General features: G+C 40.0%; 1 protein-coding gene across 11 annotated transcripts in view; it reads right to left on the bottom strand.

The window, feature by feature from the left end:
* Nucleotides 1-1009: 1009 nt before the first annotated feature.
* Nucleotides 1010-13772, bottom strand: part of LOC108560827 (latrophilin Cirl) — a 53698-nt gene continuing 40935 nt past the window's right edge. Inside the window, exons 3-15 of one of the 11 annotated variants that reach the window (XM_017918525.1) lie at nucleotides 9739-9937; nucleotides 9055-9161; nucleotides 8038-8403; nucleotides 7306-7971; nucleotides 6502-7100; nucleotides 6246-6411; nucleotides 5962-6179; nucleotides 5741-5844; nucleotides 5204-5248; nucleotides 4603-4771; nucleotides 3894-4097; nucleotides 2922-3167; nucleotides 1010-2647 (exon numbers count right to left, since the gene is read on the bottom strand). In XM_017918525.1, the coding sequence (XP_017774014.1) occupies nucleotides 1952-2647; nucleotides 2922-3167; nucleotides 3894-4097; nucleotides 4603-4771; nucleotides 5204-5248; nucleotides 5741-5844; nucleotides 5962-6179; nucleotides 6246-6411; nucleotides 6502-7100; nucleotides 7306-7971; nucleotides 8038-8403; nucleotides 9055-9161; nucleotides 9739-9937 (3785 nt within the window). In that variant the 3' untranslated portion in view covers nucleotides 1010-1951. Of the gene's footprint in view, nucleotides 2648-2921; nucleotides 3168-3751; nucleotides 4098-4602; nucleotides 4772-5203; nucleotides 5249-5740; nucleotides 5845-5961; nucleotides 6180-6245; nucleotides 6412-6501; nucleotides 7101-7305; nucleotides 7972-8037; nucleotides 8404-8739; nucleotides 8847-9054; nucleotides 9162-9738; nucleotides 9938-13772 lie in introns of all 11 variants that reach the window. The other 10 variants (XM_017918524.1, XM_017918529.1, XM_017918527.1 and 7 more) reach the window with 10 other exon arrangements.

Below are 13772 nucleotides of genomic sequence, written 5' to 3'. Positions count from 1 at the left end.
ATTACTCTTACCTTTTGCATCTTCAGCTCTATATCAACGACAAATATAGAAAGCAAAGACAATTGTTGCATTGTATTAACTTCTTCTTTTATGCTTGCTTACCTTTATATGTATGACCTAGAATTAGATAGTTGGTTTCATGTAGTTAATAAGAAACAAATGACATCTATGCTATGACTTTATTGTTACACATATATTATTGAACATTTCATTAGATAAACATTATATCGAGTACAGGATGATGATGATGAGTTTATGATGACAAGTGTTACTTCCCTACCCATGTAACTCTTTTTAGGCGGAAGTATGGATCTGAGCGAAAAAGTGTCTATTTCTACGAGAAAATTTAAATGTATTGGTCAGACTTGTAATTTAATTGGAAACGTTCCTCTCTGCGTGCGAACTTATGGTTTAGTTATTATTATTTATTTATCTTTTTTATGTTATTATTATATTTTTTTTCCTTCTCCTCTCTTTTGCTCTTCATTTTTCTTTAAATACAATTTAAATAATGAAACTTCTAACAGTTCCCACATTGCTGTTATTATATTAAGATTACTTTTATGTTCTGGCTATGTTCTAAAGCCATAGCTGCGTTAACAATTTATTCCTGACTAATGTCAACATATACAAAGCGCTATACATTATATACAATAAAACATAATATTAATCAACGTAACTGTCGCATCATCTTGGGTTAGCTACACATCAAATTCAGCCTTAAACACAGGTGATGGGACTGGGATGATTACAGCATTACACTGTATGTACATTATTATAACTAATACAGATACAATATGACCAATGTAAAAAAGCCCATATTTTCTTTTCAAAATATAATAAATATATGCAAAGTAATGTAATGGCAGAAGTTCAGTGGGTTGGGGGGGTGAGACTTTGTTACATTGGCACGTTCACAAGATTATGTCTTTTCTTATTTTTTTTCGTCTTCACTTAGATATAAGTAATTAAAAATAAACCTTTTTTTTTATATTTATATATATATAGATATTTATACTGTATATACAATTGAATTCATTTTATTCGTGCAGGCTACCTTTTTTTTCTTTTCCACGTTAATTTCCTCAAAAAGCACTAATGTAATCAAGACCCAGTAACTTTGATGGCGGAAAAGGTACTAATAATAAATTAATTATCGTTTTCATTCTCTTAGTGTATATACGTACAATAAATAGGGGGCCAATGTTAACTGGGACTTTTGGAAAAGTTACATACATGCATAGAGATGGAGAGATTACAGTCGGGGGAGGTTGAATAGATATCGGTATCCGAATTGGTGACAACAGTATTTATCAATTACAGAAACACACACCCTCCTCCGGATACACCTTAATTCTTAAATCTGCTTCTTTAAATATGTTCTTTTATAGATAGATGATCGTTAATAATATACATTGACGCGATTTCTTATTATTTTTTTCTTCTTCTTCTTCTTCTCTTTCACTAAACATCTTAAATACTATGTAATATCACTCTAGGGCTCAAATCGTCTCATTCAATTGTCCATTTGAGAGCCCGAGAATCCAGTGAAAACAGCTACGAGTTTTTTATATCGTTTTAAAGAATAATACAAAAGGGCAAAAAAATATATATGTATAAATAGTAATGACTCGAATTACTCACATCTCGTAATAGACTACTCGTATATATATATATTTATTTTTTTCGTCTTATTCACCTTTTTTCTTCTTCGTCTACGCCTTCCTCGTTCTCTTCTCCTTTGATATAGATATATCATACTAGTGCGTGTTTCTTCTTTCTTCATTACCGTTTCTCTTTTTGTTTTATTATTTTTTTCTTAATAAAATAGTTCATTACTATAAAATTATCACTTTCCAATCAAATCATTCATTCTCTGAGCTTACTTATAATTACTATGACCGAAAGTTTGATCAAGGAATCACAGATATACACTTGCAAATGCAGGTTCTTAACTGTCCCCATATTGTGGCAGGACGAGAGTCCGAGCGTTGTAAGGGTCGTGAGGATAAATGTCGGGAGGTTCGAGATGGCACACGACGGTTTCGCCATCCAAGACGGCGGCTAAAGAACGGGCAGCATCGCCCCGGTACATGTTTCGACGACTTTGGTAAACGTCCATTTGGCCATCAAGGCAGGAATGTATGCTTCTATCGTTGGCGGGACTGTAGGGGATCAGAGGTCGATGGTCACCGTAAGATCTGGACGACTGTCGACTCATGTCGCTCTGTCTCTTCCCATCTTCATCGCTCATGTCGGACACCTGTATCTCGTTCCGTTCGATCTCCTCGTAAACAGGGTCATCCTCCGGTACCTGTCCCCTCTGCATCCTGGCATCGTGTATCTCGGTGTAAGTATGGTTCCAAGGGCTGGTGGCCCTCAGCAGGCTGCCGTTCTTCTTGCGCATCCCATGAGCCTGCGGCAACGGTAGATGCTTCGGGTGCGGCAACGAGTCGGTCCGTCTTCCGTATTCCATTTGTAGATTGTTGGCAATTGCGTGGTTGTACTCGGAAATGTATGGTTGGCGACGCGTATCTTTGGTGCTATTCATTCGTCCATCGGTGAGCATTGCGTGAGATCGTGGAGAATCTTCTTGTTCCGAACCTCCGTGGCCAGAATCCCTACTGTAGGACTTAAAAGAAATGTTCTGTGAATGATAAAGTAAAAAAAAAACAAATAAAAACGGTGATCTCGCAAATAACTAAATAAATGTAGTAGTAATAGAAGTAGAAGTAAGATTATATGATTTATATACTTGGATGATAGATATGTAAGTGAAAGAAGTGTTTAAAAAAAATATACATGAAGAGGATGGATACTAAATAAAAGCTACGACAAGCATTACCCAAAAACATAAAACAAGTTTCGTCATTTCAGCAGCAGATGATCTGCACTGATGAGACTTGTCTTATTTTACAAACCTTCCAGTGTAGAGGGTTATGCAGAGGCCCCCAAGTAGAAGCAGACTTAGGTAGGTTAGCATTGACAGCAGATTGCTTATAGAAGTTACGAATGTAAGGTAGAGTAGAGGTGTTGGGGGGCTCTACAACTGCAGCCCCCATTCTCTGTGGTCTGCATAAAGTAGCAGCCATTGTAGAAGCGGGTACAGTAACTTTGCCTACCCGGTTCATACTGGTGCAACTGCGAGAATTCCAATCCCGTTGTAACTGTAACAGATCGAGGGGATTCCTTCACCAATTCACCAATTACCAAAAGATACATTCATCCAAGCAACTCTACTAGTCAGAGTGTGTTAGATTAGCATAGAGCGAAAGAAGCAAGTTAGTAGCAGTGAAGAATCAAATTACCACCAGCGAACATGCGTAGAAAAAGGGATGCACGCAATGCACGCACCACCACTGCACCACTTTAGTTAGTAAGCAAACAAAAAAAAGAGACCATTATGTAACAACTGAGGGTATAGAAATATACAATATAAAACTCTTTTCAAAACTGTACCTAGAAAGATCATTACCAGAGAAGAACCTCTTGAAAAAGGAACAACTGAATGCGTGTTTCTGTTTCAATCAATCAAATGAATCTTTAAACAGCCAATGTTAGAAACAAAAACCAACTTTGTTAAAGTGAAATAAAAAAAAATGAGAGAGAAGTCGTGAAAAAGCAAAATAATAAAAGAGAATGCTAAAAATATGTTAAAACCACTAAACAGGAAAAGCATTGACTGTTTGAAGAGTATTATCGCAAGGCCACTCTCTGTTAATTCGTTCTAACTCTTTCTGGCCGTAGGTACCTTGTTGAGAAATATTATGTAGTCTGTTGTGGTTCATCGTGGTGGTACTAGCATTGTTGAGGTCAGTTCTAGTGAGAACTTGAACCAACGCAGTGGGACGCACGTTATTAAGATTATTGGAGATGACAATATTGGTACCCACACTTGTTCCATGCGGCGAAAGTACATTGTCCACGGAAGGAGCGGACGGGTTTCCGTTAGATCCGGCATATAAACTAGTGCGACCTTCCTTGCCTAAACCTGAGCTGCCGCTACCGCTGCTGCTAGACGTGTTAGGCTTGGAACAACGTAGGCATTTCGGCAGCCACGAGTGGTTCCTGATAAACTTCCGATATTCCTTGCGGACCTGAGCAGAAACAAATTCGGAAACCGTTGAAGAACAACAACAAAAAAAAAACAAACAAATACAAAAGTAACAAATATAAACGAATATTTCCTGAGAACTCAGAACAAGTGCAACTCAAACTAAAACTAGTGCACCTCATGTCAGATAACTTTGCAACGTTTCGAGGGTGGCCTCCTACATGGATCGTTGGCTAAAGGCAAGATCAAGAAAACGGAATTCATAAGATAACAACGGTATCGTGAAGCGAGTGAAACTTTTTGAAATGGAAACGGGGTCGAATTCCCAGGGAAGTTTATTTATTTCTATTCGACATTACATCCTCGTTCAGTCGGCGACCAACAAATTCATAAATATACTTCACATCTACGGCCTTCGAGACTTCGAGATTACATTAGCACAATGCAACACGTTTTATTACAAACTACACTCTCTTTTCAATAAAAATTATCGGTAATAACGAATAGTTATCGGATATATAATTTGTTGAATTACAAAAGTTTCTTACCTTTTCGTTCTGAACGCAATGGAAGATGAAAATGAAAAATCCTTGCAGCGTGTTGAGGATAGCGAAAATGTATGCCATGACGACTGTCTCCTTGTCCAAATAGAGGAATCCGAATGTCCAAGTCAATCCCAATAGAAATACCAACACTATGGCACCCTTAATCCAACTTCTGTAAACGCAAACATTGCATTAATTAAATATGTACGTACACACGTAGACATAGCATGCATTCGACAATGACAACAAATTATAGAGCCGAGCGCCGGAATTGTATGAAATAGAAATTCACGCATTGCATTTTATTGTTTACCGACAACTTCATAAATGCGTCCGCAAACAATGAAATTACATTTAAATACAATTTTAGTTTGATTAGGATTATTTGATATTTATACAATTGCCGCGCTGTTTACACTGCGAGCGTCAACAATAATAACGCCATGCAGAATTGGAAAGAAATCAACATGCATACATTAATTGGGCTGCAAACGATAATGCGAAAACCGAAGCGTTCGTTAATGATTAACCGAAAACACAACAAATTGCAAAATCAAAATGACTAATATTGTTTATCAATTAAATGTCGGGGATAATATCTTACAGGTGAGCATGGATTTTGGTTTGAAGTGCATTTTCTTCTTTTCCACTACCATAGAGGTTAAAGATCGCCATGCAAGAAAAAGAAGAAGACATTAGGCTGTGACCAAACATATCTCGTGTATAATTGAATAACTCGGATTTACAAGTAACTTATAATAATTAGACATGCCGACAGAAGAGGTACATAGAGACAAATCAAAAAATAGAAATGTTTATTGCGAACGCATAGTTTTCAATAATGAAATAGAAAACTGAGTAATTAAAATGTAATTGACAACGGGGAGTGAATGGTATGTAATATGTGAGTGCATGAAGTGGATGGAGAGAGAAAATGGAGATGGAGCGAGATAGTAGAGCAAAAGGAACAGAGAGGAAGGCATTTATTGGCATTTATAATTGAACCGTTTCAATTCTCTTTTTAATTATATCCGAACTATGCGACAGCATAAAATGAAATAAAAAGAACCGAATCGTCATCGGCAAACCGGAACGCAGGACTGAACCGGCGATGAGGAATTGAGTTATTATAATGAAATACCTGGTGCTGGCGAGTCGCGACTGCTCCTTGTTCTTCATCGATACCGTGGCGTTGGCATGTCTGCACATCTTGGTAATTGCCATCAGCAGGAAAATCAGGTTGAACTAGAAACGGCACCGTCGACAAACAAGGGATACACGAAAACAAAATAAGAACGAGCAAGTTATTAGAGAGTGCATTTCGAATACAGTTGTATAGAGGAATTGGAAAGTGAAACTCACCAGTAGAACGGCGCCGACGGGCACGACGAAGCTGTAAATGAATTGGTTGCCTGGACGTAGCCAGCAGTACTGTTCTGTTCCGTAGCCGTGCGAAAAATTCACCAGAACCGAGATGCCTACAATCAGCATAGGTGCACCGTAAGCAATTATGTAGTACCATCGGACACGCGACTTCTCCGCTTCGAAAACTTCGATCAGCATCACGTAGAGGTGGAAGCCTAAAAAATAAAGATTATTTGTTTCGATATTTGTTTATTTATTTATTTTGTGCTAAATAGAAATACCTTCGAAGAACATCCAAGCGAATGCGCAGAGGAATACGTATTGCATGACAGCTGCAATGACACCGCAAGCAATTTGATTCTCCGTTCTACCTATACCAGCCAGGAAGAGGACTTCTGCGATGAGGAGGCAGACGCACAAGTTTGAATGGATGGTGGTCCGGTCGCTCTGTAGAATCAATAAACAATCAATGAATCCGTAATCTGGTGTTGCCGTTTGAACGGATTCGTTGACAGATTCGTGCATCCGAGTGCTTACCTTCAGCCCCCTGAATAATTGGAATGTAATTATAGCCAGTATTAGGCAGATGACGGATATGATGCATCCGACGTAGGTAACGATCTGCAGCGCGAGTTGGTGGCCCGGAGGCAGATACACCGATCTGACGTCCATAAGGATGGCAAAGTTCGTCAGATGGTTGCAGAGGCAAGTGGTGTGCGTGTAGTTTGTGCCTTCCACGTGGCATCCTTCCTCTGACCACGCGTTACTCGTGTAATCCCAGAAAACGCAGCTGGGATTGGTGACGTTGTCGGTCTGCAGATGCCTCAGGGTTAATCTAACAGGTTCCCTGAGCTGGATGTGCCTGCCTTTGCCCAAGCTGGCCGAAATAATTTTGCTGTTCAGTATGCGGGTCAGATTCTTGCCGGAATTGGCTTCCGAGGAGTCGGGATGCCACTGCAGGATTTCCTCGAGTCTATCGAACGCGACGAAAACCAGCCGCACCAAACTACCGTCGCTGTTATCGAGCAAAGGCACTTGCGGCAATTCTATCGTGTCATTGCTCGCAGACCATTTATTGGCCGATGGGAATCTCTCGGTTGTAACTGTTTTAGTGTCCAGCACACGCACGGACAACACTGAAATTCGCAGGAGAAGAAACAGAAAACAAAATAAAAATGAAAGCCAATTTAAAATGAGGGATGGATCTTCGTGTTCGGAGTCATCCCTCAGCTCGCTATCTCTCGCCTGGCTGACCATTTATTCGGGCCGCCGCGGCGAGAGCAAGGGCGAAGGAAAAAATGAGAATGGAGACGGGGTCGACGTGAAGAGTGCAAAACTTACTTATGTTCTTTACGACCTGGTCAACGGTTTTTTCCCTCATCACCGTGTCGGCTAGCAGGAAAGCGTTCTCCTCTAATCCGATTAGCAGAGACGTGGCGACGCGCATTTGCTCCTGATGGCTGAGGTCGCGCCACGAGGGATGCTGGGAGAAGTCCAGCAGATTGCTTCCTGTGCGCACGACATCGCTCAGCAGCTCCGTGACGATGACCTCGCGCTGTCTGGGGTCGGAGAACGTCTGGATGTCCATTGCCATCTTGTGGGCCATCGATTTAATTATCTTCGTGGTGATCATCATGTCTCCGCCGTACAGCGTCTTGCTGGTGGTGACTTTCGCTAGGTCACTGGTAATGGCTAGCAATTTATCTTCGTCGGAGGAGATCCGTTGCTCTAGGCTAGTTAACCAGAGGGATCGGCACTCGCTCAGATCGGGCGTCAGTGTGGACCACTGAGATTCGGCATCGGTCCTAATGCACTTCCAACGGGCAAATCCGGTCGTACCGCCAGGACACGGCTGCACGCTGATATCCCCGGCCCGGGTCCAATTCCAATATATGTTCCTCAGTATTACGGGACTACAGTAATCCAGGTCATTATCGCCAGGAACAGCTGGGATGAGGCTAGGAGACGGCACATACGTATTTACAGCGGAAACGGCGCTGCTATCTACTGAAAAGAGGAATCCGCGATCATATCGTATCCTTTTCGCATCCAGGCTTTCGCTATCAATCTTACCAGTATACTTTTTCGGATGCGCGGTGGTAAATGCCACGCTCGTGATTTCGTCTGGTATTTTCTGCGGGAGTTCGGCCCCTTTGCCGTATTGCTGCTGCTGCTCTTGTCGGTCCTTGGTCCTCTCCCTAATATCATCATCTAATGCTGATATTGGGGGCTGGACGGGTATAGGCTTCAGAGACGTCGACGTGTGGATGGACAGGCTTGGTGTCGTCGGCGGTTTCGGAGGTGGAGACGTTACAGTACTCACTTTCGGAGGTGGTGGCGGCGGAGGCCTAGCTGACGTCTTGATCGTGCTCCACATGGGAGGTTGCGACGTGATCAACCAAGGCGGACTAGGCCTGTTTGTCGTCGTCGTCATCGTGGCTATAATTATTCCCAATAAAAAATAACTATTCCTCTGACAAAAGATAGAGTAGCATGCGAGTGATACGCACGCAGTGATAATGGAGACAAACATAAAATACCGACGCTAATGCGAATTGTAGAAACGGAGGAAGCATTTAATACGTTTGAAGATTAAATTGAGCTTGAATGATCAAAATGGTATAAATGGCAAATACGCGTTATTAACATAATACTCTTGTGAACATCAAACGCTCGCGCGTATAGGGACGACGGTGGGGTTGGTTGTTTGCAACCCCTTGCCGCATCAAAACACAATGCGCGCCGTCGTTCTTATTTTATCATGTCGTAACTTACCAGGAGCACATTGGTAATGCGCCTCTAGGTACTTAAGGGTACCAGGGCAAGGGTCGCCAAACATGCTAGTGCTGGCCGGGATGCTGCAGTTCTGTTTATCGTAACACCTGGTGGACGAAATGAAAATTCAAATAAATTCAAACAATCGGAACACTTTCAAATACTTCCTCGTGTTTCTGTCTAAGGGTCTGTATCTTTTCTATTTGTTTGTTTCTTTCTTTGTTTGCTTTGTATGTTACATGAATTACGCAAATAAAACTTTAAAGAAAATGACGCGCGGTAAAAATGATGATCGTTTTGCGTTTTGAAACTAACCGTAACACATAAAATGAGCCTCGACGTATTTTACGGTTCCCGGACATGGGTCTCCATCAAATACATCATTGTTGACATCAATAGTGCAGTTCGTTTGCATAGAGCATCTGAAATAAATAAAGTCTGAGAGAGACCGCAATGGAACGCAATGGATTTTCCATCATGCCAAATGTTAATTTATTTGTTATTGGTACAAAAACATGAAACGAAAAACAAACTTCAACATGTATGAAGCGCAAACCATAGTAGTTATAAAATGCCCCCACAAATAAAATGAAACAAAGGGTTTATATGAAATTCAATGATTTTTGGTAACATACATAACAGCAACAATAAAAAGAACACAAAACAAAACGAACAAAATATGATAGACACCAGCCAGAAACGTAAGGAGTAAAAACACATTTTTAACAGTGATTGGTAACAACGAAAATAATTAAACACAGCGTACACACACACACACACATATACACATACAGCGCAACGCATGGTCGACAATGGTTTTGTTGCTTGTTAGGTAATGATCAAGTGTGAGAGGCGACGTTGTTAATTAATAAAATCTGCGCCCTGGATGCGCGGATAATTGTTTAGCTTTTTCAAACCAAACGGAATGGGAGAGAAATAATGAGTTAGTAGTAATATAAAGCCATGTGTCATTCCTCCAACCCTCCCGGTATACTTTACCTGCTGTGTAGGACTCGTAGCGACTTCGCTGACATACAGTTGACACTCCAGTCGGTGTTTCCATGGTCGTTGCAAATCGTGATAGAGAAACGGCCGTAGTTCGCCCGTATCAATTTAATCAGCTCCCCATCTTTACATTCGATCTTTAAAATCTTCCCTTCGCAAGCGTACGCCGTGTCGTATCGTATCGACACTTCTGCTGAAACCAAACGAAACCTTGATTAATAAAAATGCTAATTTAATATAATATAACTACAACAAAAGCGGATGATGAAGCGGAGACAAGGATTGCATTATAATCTATAAGCAAGTGAGGAACGCTGTGGTGAAACGATTCGTTTTGCGGTTTATCCGTGTAAATAGTCCAACTAATTACGGTCCAGTGCTCAAGCACAAAAAACACGCGTTTTCTCTCATTTATCCTTAATTTATCATTATTCATAGCTCAATGCATTTTCAAAAGATAACTGATGATCCTATGTCACTTCTAACAAAGATATAATTCATATTAACATGAATTATACCAGAATAGAATTTTTCAATAAAAACTTTAAATTATACTAAATTCTCGATATAAATGAGTTAAAATGTAATCTGTAATCATCAAATATAAATCTTGAGAAGTTGAATATGTTATGTCGTCTTTAAGGTAGACATGGTTGGCAAGAAAGCTTACATGTCAACCAACCAGATATCGATAGCAAATGGAGGAAAATTGAATGCATTAATTAAATAATGAATTCGAGTGTTCAGACTTGCAGCATTGAATAATTGAAGGGACGGCAAATCGATCGTTGTCGTTCCGTTGTTTGTTTGTTTGTTTATTGTTGGCTGTTTTAGGTGATTGGGGTGGTGGTGGAGATGCATTGAACGATTTTTGATAATATGATGGAACAATAACAAATTTATGGATCCATCATGGTTTTACGACCGTTTTGTGCGGCCAGGGCGAAAATATCTATGGTTTTTACAACGAGTGAGAGAGAGGGGGAGACCTGGTGTGAAGTAATGTCTCGGTAATGGGTTAATAAAATGAATTATGGCGTCCGAAGGACAAAAATGCGGTCCCCGGGACGCACTTTAGAAGATGGCCGCGTTATGTGCGCTCGGCCGAAAGGGCAGAGCCTCAGAAATTGATAGTCATTATTTCTAGGATCGTGATAGACACATATACGTCTCCGTTGATAGCGAACGCAAGTCACTGAACCGTTAGCAGAGTTAAATCAATGCCTGTATATGTTTATACTTTGATACCTTATCGAAGCGCAGCACAACACCACAACGAAATCTACAAATACCCTTCGACAGAACGAAAAACTATATATATATATTTATCCATTGCGTGCGGTTGTATTCATTCCTCGTTTTGCACCAACTTCGGCAACAAAAATTGATATACACGTGCAAAAGAAAACAGGATTCCAGATGGATCCGATGCAAGCGAGATGTCTCTAGAGAAATTAATGGACCGTACGGCGGACGAAGATGGAAGGAGCACAGGCGATGGGGGCAGGAAAAAAAAGCCAACCAACGAGGAGGAGGATGAAGAAGAGGAGACCGAGCTGTGCCCTAATCCCTGAATGGAACAGCATAAAAATTGCTTATTATTAACTTTAATTAAAGTTTCTTATTAATTTTTCATCAAACCCACGAGGAGCGAGATAGAAAGGCAGAGGCACAAAAATTCCCCCCAATTATTTTTATCGAGCAATCCGGATTCATCCTAATCCCAGGGTAAATGGGATTTATAGTGCCGCTATAAATGTGTTTGCGCTGGAAACTATAAATTCACAAGAGGAAGACATCTAACGATTTCCTAGGGATGAAAAAAAAAAGACAGCGAATCACCCTCTTCGCTGTGATGAATTCGAAAGTTTTAGAGACACTGGCATCTCACTCTTCATTGTCTCCTTCATTACAAGCAGGAATTAAATTACCTTATTTTCTTTATACAATCAATTTGAAATTATTTCATAATATTTTTTTTTAATTTATTTTTTTAGAAATGTAAATCCACAATGTTACACAACAAAATATTAATGAATAATTTTCAAATTGGAAAGTTTAAGAAACACTAGACGTTTTCAATACGAGCATACGCTTTTGCTTGCTTACAACGCGGGAAATGATTTAGTGCAAATGCCATTGATTAAACTGTTGCGCAAAACCTATGCATTATATACGCCGCAGATCGCGTTCAGCAATTCTGATATTATTTTTTCTTTATTTTGGCTTGAGAGGTGTTGTCCTTACTTCACGCCGCAATAAATCCGATTTTATTGAAAACAAGTTATTTTCATAGCGATATTTATTGCACTTCCTTCAGCGTCGAGGCGCTAAATACGTTTCTCAACAAATAAATCAATTTTTGAACGAAAATTTTCCCAACGTCTGTTCTCTTCTTTCTCCCATTCTGAGCTCGGAATGGATATAAACCGACGTCAGATGGGAATTTTTACTTTGTTCGGAGAGCGCCGAGCCCTTCTGCTCAGGTAGATCTAACAATAACCTTAGAAATGAAATCACCGAAGAATGGAACGGACACTAATTTACTCCACTAATAAAACGACTTATGGTTATACCAATCTCGAGCTAATACTTCCATTTTTTTTCATTCAGCTTAACGCACATTAAGATCAAATTAATTTTCAATCATTGGGATAATTATTAGATATAAATTTCAATTTTTCAAATATCGCTCGAATATTTAACCTTTTATATAACTGAATAAAAAAGGTATTTCTAAGTTTATGTTGTAATAAATATTATTATGTTATTCATATAAAATAATTAGGTTTGAAGATGAATAGGTATTTTACCTTACCGAATGCATTATTATATTAATAAGGTGAAGTATGAGTATAATACGCATCAAGTCTGCTCATTTAATTCGTTACAAGTGGCATTTTGAAGATGAACGTTATACACGGTTGTAAAACTCTAGTTAATTTAATGTACGGTAAGAATACAGAATGTTATTATATATTTTTAAAGTAATATACAATTGTTGTTGAGCATTTTTAGCTCAGTGGATTTGTAAAATGGAGCTGCGCTAATTTGAAATGGAGCGAGGAACAGGAACAAAACAAGCTAGGTATTAGGTGTTTTCAGTTTGGAACGAGAAGCTGAGGAGTTTTAATGGCGGAGAAAAGAGAAGATGTGGGAGCGATAGAGAGAGAAAGATCCACAGGTATGTACGAGGAACGCCGTGGTGCGGGAAGAAAAGTGGCTTTATTTAATTCTGAATGGGTAATTAGAGCATTTTACATGCGTCGCTCGGCTCGTCGTGGGAGTTGCGCGACTCCTCGAGGACGAAACCGCGAAAACCGTCCGGAGGCCAATTTTAAACGATTCCAATTAGGAGAGACAGAAAAAAAGAAGAGAAATAAAATGAAGATGAATAAGAAGAATGAAGTAAGGAAACTCAACGTTTTGGTAGGGAAATAAAATAAAGCGGACACCTGTCCCTCTTCCCCGCACAACCATCCATTCCTTTAGATGCGAATATTTGTTGGGCCTGGCGGGTGTTTTCGTTTAATTAAAAATCGAGATGAGGCATTAGGTGGATGGATACCGGCCGTCGCTTGTTGCTAAGGTTGCTCTTGGGTTGTTGGTTGGGTCTGTTGGTCTCGTCGAAGGCAAAGCTAAAGGAAAATATCGAAGGCAACAACGGCGTACCACACGTTGGTATGTGCCGTGAAGTGCCGAGCCCGAGCGGGGGAATATAAAGACAGCAAGAGGAGAGCTGGAATGTTGCTCGCACAACAGGTAATTACTAAACTAGATAGATGCAGCGTAATGTGTGAACTAACCGGGTGCCTTTTTATGAACGAACAACCAAAACGAAGCCAATAAAAATTCAGAGAAGAAAAACGAGTACCACGTAGGCAGTTGAAAAACACACAGCTATATGATCGTTCTATTAGGAATAGCGCAATTGTGTGCAGTGGCGTAAAGATTTAATTAATAAAAGCGGAAGAGCTATTCCGAAATGTATTCAGGATAGAAGCAGAGCGAAGACATAAAAGGATTTT

Source organism: Nicrophorus vespilloides, unplaced genomic scaffold, assembly GCF_001412225.1.
Source record: "Nicrophorus vespilloides isolate i.1.1-1 unplaced genomic scaffold, Nicve_v1.0, whole genome shotgun sequence".
NCBI classification, from domain to species: Eukaryota; Metazoa; Arthropoda; class Insecta; order Coleoptera; family Silphidae; genus Nicrophorus; species Nicrophorus vespilloides.
The sequence above is the reverse complement of the archived record's forward strand: the minus strand, read 5'-3'. Positions and strand labels throughout refer to the sequence as shown.